General features: G+C 38.4%; 1 protein-coding gene across 1 annotated transcript; it reads right to left on the bottom strand.

Annotated features, from left to right (window-relative positions):
- Nucleotides 1–219: 219 nt before the first annotated feature.
- LOC106719497 lies at nucleotides 220–5,276 on the bottom strand. Its single transcript, XM_045679099.1, has 2 exons — nucleotides 1,254–5,276; nucleotides 220–228 (listed from the first exon to the last, which is right to left on the bottom strand). Exons 1-2 carry the CDS (start codon nucleotides 5,274–5,276, stop codon nucleotides 220–222), a joined length of 4,032 nt encoding a protein of 1,343 aa, XP_045535055.1.
- Between the last annotated feature and the right edge of the window lie 526 nt (nucleotides 5,277–5,802).

Raw genomic sequence — 5,802 nt, 5'->3', positions numbered from 1 at the left:
TGTAATATAAATTGGTAAAGAAACTAATGATATAAAAATTATAAAAAAAATAAAACCGCCCACCGTGACAATGTAAATCATTTGTCAAGAACACAAACTTTACTCAACGGTCTTTTTAATAATCCATTTTTACAACGAATAGTTACTACTCGAGTTACATTGTCAGGTCCAGTATGCTTACTTACAATTCTACCTAAAAGCCATTTAGTTGGTGGTAGGTTATCGTCTCTAACAATACAAATATCATTAACACTTGGTTCTGGTAATTTCGAATTCCACTTATATCTTTGATTTAAACAAACCAAATATTCTTTAGACCATCTTATCCAAAAATTATCAACCATTTTTTGAACTAACTTCCATCTATCAATACCAGTAATATTACAATCTGTATAATTATCATAAGAAACATTGAACATAGGTTCTCCGATTAAAAAATGACCTGGCGTCAGTGGGAGAGGGTCAATTGCGTCATTACTCAAAACCGATATGGGACGTGAATTTAAACACGCTTCAACCTGCGATAATACGGTAGACAACTCTTCATAAGTCAGCGTAGTGTCCCCAATTACCTTTCGTAAATGTGCTTTAGCACAGCGTACGCCTGCTTCCCACAATCCACCGAAATTTGGCGATTGCGGAGGAATGAAATGCCATGTCGTAGACTCTAACGTTAACGCTTCAGCGATTTCCTGGGGCAGATTTGACTTGGCACAGTCAAACATCTCACGCAATTGTTTATCGGCTCCAACGAAATTCGTGCCATTGTCACTGAAAAGGTCTTGACAATGACCTCGCCTTGAGGTAAATCGTCTGAAAGCGGCAATAAAGCCCTTTGTTGATAAATCAGTTACCGCCTCAATATGTACTGCACGCGTGACCATACACACGAATAAGCTGATGTATCCCTTGTATGATTTGGCTCCACGGCCTGGTGAAAATCTGATATTAATAGGACCCGCATAGTCTACTCCAGTCGCTTTAAATGGTTTGCAAGGTTTCAATCTCGCGTCAGGAAGTTGTCCCATCAACTGAACTCTAGCTGCTTTGGAGTATCTCATACAAGTGATACATTGGCGATAACACCGCTTGACTTGATCTCTAGCTCGTAATATCCAATACTTTGAACGAAGAAAGTTCAACATAATCTGCGGACCGCCATGCAGAGTCTTGTCATGCGCGTCCGCGACCAAAAGCTGGGTAAGGTGACTTTTAGCTGGTAATATAATTGGATGTCTAGTGTCGTAACTCACATCAGCCTGTTCGATTCGTCCTCCCACTCTCAGCAACCGATTTTGATCCAAAACTGGGCAGAGAGTATGAAGTGCGCTTTTCTTCAAGACTTCTTTCCCTTCTAGTAACAACTTTATCTCTTCTCCAAATTCAACTCCTTGAACTTGTTTGATACACATCTCTAACGTTCGATTCATTTCTTTAACTGTCACATATCGTTTAACCCATATAGGTAATTGTTGTCTTTCTTCCTTTTTTGTCAACATTCTTCTACAAAATGACATTACTTTGAGCATTTTTGTTAAGTTTGAAAATTTCGTCCATTCAAAATTCTCTTCTTTTGTTTGTGTCACCTTCATAGAAACTATTCTTTCTTCTTCATGTGTTTCATCTACATTACATTTCGACTCTTCTATTTTAGATTGTTTTAGCCAAACAGGTCCATGCCACCATAAAGATTCGGAATTCATTTCTGAGGGCTGTAAACCTCTTGACGCACAATCCGCAGGGTTTGTGTCAGTCGAAACATGTTGCCATTGTTTGTAGTCCATAATCGAGAGAATATCTGATACACGATTGCTGACAAATGTAGTCCATTTGCTAGCACCACCCTTCAGCCATGCCAATACGATTGTGGAGTCAGTCCACCCATGAAGATTTTCTTTAGGTATGTTCATTACTTGAGATATCTCTGATAGCAATTTTGCCGCAAGAGTCGCTCCGCACAATTCCAATCTGGGAATTGACATTACCTTATCTATAGGGGCAACCTTTGTTTTAGCAGATATCAAGTTAGCGTGCACCGATCCGTCATGTTCTATAACTCGAATATAGACTGCTGCAGCGTAAGCTGCTTGAGACGCGTCAGAAAATGCGTGTAGCTCACAATAGCTACTTCTAGTACTCTTAATCCATCTAGGAATCTCAATTTTCTTGATTTCAACCAAATCATTCCTGAACTTGATCCATTGCTCTTGCAACTCACCGGTGACATGATCGTCCCAGTCTAAATGCTTTTGCCATATTTTCTGGATAATAATTTTTGCTGAAACTACAACTGGCGCAATCCAGCCCATTGGATCATATAATCGAGCAATGTCGGACAGGACTTGCCTTTTTGTAATGGGATATTTCACCTCAGGTAAAGCGACCGTGTATTCAAAATTATCTGTAGCTCGATCCCACTGTAGACCTAGAATCTTCATCATATTATCAGCTTTGATTGGCACTGACTTTTCTTTACTGTGTTTGTTCTCTCCAATATATTTTAATAACTCACTACTGTTACTGCTCCATTTTTGTAGTTGAAATCCTCCAGATGTCATTAGTTTATTCATTTCATCATATACGCTTCTAGCTTCTTCTTCTGTATCACATCCGGTCATTAAATCATCAATGTAATAGTCTCTTTTAGTTATTTCTGATGCCTTTGGAAAACTATGAGCTTCATCGTCAGCCAGCCTTTGTAACGTCTTCACTGCCAGATACGGAGCACATGCCGTACCAAAAGTTAATGTCAACAACTTATAGTGTTGAATAGGCAAATCTGGATGGGCTCTCCAAAGTATCCTTTGAAAATTCGTATCATCGGCATGTACAAGCACCTGCCTATACATTTTCACAAGGTCAGCAACAATACAAATTCGATGCGTGCGAAATCTCATCAATAAATGCCTCAAATCCTGTTGGAGCTTAGGTCCAACTAGAAGATCGTCATTAAGTGAGACGTCATTGATGCCCTTGCTTGATGCATTAAAGACCACACGAACCTTAGTCGTATCCTTGTCGTCTCTAACGACAGCATGGTGAGGTAGATAGACCGCTTTGGGATTGTCAATGTCCACTTCATCAACAAGAGTCATGTGCTTAAGAGTCAAATATTCATCTAAAACCTTTCGATATTCTTCATATAATTTAGGGTCTTTTGTTAACCTCCTTTCTAAAGCTATAAGTTTTTTCGTTGCTATATCCTTCGACTGTCCATATTGACATGCAGGATCCTCATTCTTAAATGGTAGTTTGACAACGAACCTTCCTTCTTTATTTCTAACAGTTGTAGCTTGATAGATATTTTCACATAATTGCTCCTCTTTAGTCAGTCTCTTCTGAATCTGATCAGGTTCAGCCTCAATTTCCCAAAAACGTTTGAGACAGTCATCCTCTGGAGCGAAACGCAAATGTAAACTCGTAACATTGTCATTAGCTGAAGATGAATCCGACAATTTACCATATAAAATCCACCCAAAGACCGTATTTTGCGCTAAGAGTTTTCCTTGAGGTTGTTTCATAATGCCGTCTAATAAAACTTCGTAGTACACTTCAGCTCCTAATAAAACATCAATTTTACCTGGTGAAGCAAAATTTGGATCAGCTAAATTCAATTTCTGGAGTTCTAGCCAGTCAGGTGTTTCCAGCTTGTCACCTGGAAGCAGTGAGGTAAGCGAACCTAGAACATAAGCATTTACGTGATAGGTAATTTCGGGGTTGTGGCGCGACTTAAGACCTAAAGTTACCATGTATTTAACACGCGTTTGACCACCTCCCAAACCTGAAACCACGCCATTAACAGAAAAGCGTTTGAGACCAAGTAACTGAGCCGTTGCTTCCGTTACAAAAGAAGCTTGAGAACCTTGATCTAACAAAGCACGAATCGGATATGTCTTCCCGTTCCTTGAACGAGCCTTGATAATAGCTGTCGCCAACAGCACATGATAGCTTAAATCTTGCTTTGAGAAGTTCGCCACTATATTTAGTGGGTTAGCTGTGGATGACCCATAATGCTTCGTTCCGTCAACTTTGGTTTGATTTTTCTCTCCTTGGTTGCCAATCGTCTGTTCCGTGAACTCTTCCTTATCAAAGTGTAACATAGTGTGATGTCTTCGTCCGCACTTCTTGCAACTAGTTGGTAATCGGCATTTCATAACAACATGCGTTGGTTGCAAGCAATTAAAGCATAGCCCTTTTGATTGTATAAAATCTCTTCTTTCCTGTACAGATTTCTTCTCAAACTGCTTACACAAATTCAAATGGTGATTCTCGCCACAGAGAACACATATTGTATCATTCTTCTTGTTATCCTGTTGTTGTACTGCTGAATGGAATGATTTAGTCTTAGTCAATGGTTTCTTCACTTGTGTCAACGGCTTAGTGTGCTTACTAGAATCTATCATCTCCATGCTTCGGAATCTAGCTTCTAGAAATTCAACAAGTTGCGCCCACGAAGGCATATCTTCAGCCATAAGACTTATCTGCTGTTCCCATTGTTTATGAGATTCCACATCTAGTTTGGAAACCACAAGATGAACGATTATAACATCCCATGTTTCAGTTCTAATTCCAATATTGTTCAAAGCTTTCAAACAAGAAGACGTTGTATCAAGTAATTGTTTGATACCATGCGAGGAATCTGTATTGATTTGTTTTTGTGAGAAAAGTATCTTCAGAATTGCGTTTGAGTTGTACCGTTTGTTGTTGTAACGTTTAGTTAGTTGTTTCCAAGCCTCATCATAATTTTGGTCTGTGGTAGCGAAATTACGCAGCATGCTCTCTGGTTCTCCTTGTACACTGCTTTTCAAATAGTGCAATTTTTGAACAGCTGATAATTTCTCATTGTTATGTATTAGCGACACGAACATATCGTAGAATGTCTGCCACTCCTCGTATTTACCACTGAACGTTGGTAATTGTATTCTTGGAAGCTTAACTTCATTACACGGCGGAGTATTCGATTCAGGTTTGTGCTTTTCAGTGAACCTGCCCTGTACTTCTTTGAGATCTGACATGTAGGCGATATATGTCTCTTCAAACTCATCATATTTATCATTAGTAAAGTAAGGTAAGACTTGCTCTTGTTCAGGTTTAATTATCTGAATAAGTTCTTTGTGATTACTGTTGAATTCTGCATGTAACTTTTCTAAAGTATCAATCCTTGTTTCTACATAACCTTTAGTTATTCTAATTTTCGGAGTCTTCTTATAGTTTGTTTGAGCTTTCTCCAACCTTCCTAGTAGATCAGCTTGATTCTTAAGTAATTTCTCAGCCATTTTTCAGTTAATAACAGTTCACATAAATTCTCAAAACTCAGTTAAGTTGAATATTGTTTGAGAATATTCCAAGTCCATAGAATAAAATCACAAAAAAATACAAGTCGAAGATCACTTAAAAATTTTCTAAGTCCAAAACCACTGCTGATTTTACTAAGTCCGTAGAATAAAATCTTGAAAAATTACAAGTTGAAGATCACTTAAAATTGTTCTAAGTCTAAAACCACTGCTGATTTTTCTAAGTCCGTAGAATAAAATCTTGAAAAATTACAAGTGTTTTACAATGCAGAGTCCAAAGTCCATCCCTGGTTTCGGCACCATGTACATAAAACTACTTAGGGATTCACGAAAACACACACACTATCACAATTCACTTTATTTAACACTTTGAAAGGCCAACTACAACGACATAAAAATTATAACAGGTAAGTAAATTTGCATTCACCCGGTCGCTAGCGCATTTTAATTTGCCCGCAGCGACATCTATTGATCGTTGGCGGAAACGATTACGGAATACACTACAAAT

This window comes from Papilio machaon, chromosome 8 (genome assembly GCF_912999745.1).
Source record: "Papilio machaon chromosome 8, ilPapMach1.1, whole genome shotgun sequence".
Classification (NCBI taxonomy): Eukaryota; Metazoa; Arthropoda; class Insecta; order Lepidoptera; family Papilionidae; genus Papilio; species Papilio machaon.
Note: the sequence above shows the minus strand (reverse complement) of the source record. Positions and strands in the feature narration are given on the sequence as shown.

Coding starts and splice junctions, on each gene's coding strand:
- LOC106719497 (XM_045679099.1), bottom strand. CDS start 5,276: ATGGCTGAGAAATTACTTAAGAATCAAGCTGATCTACTAGGAAGGTTG.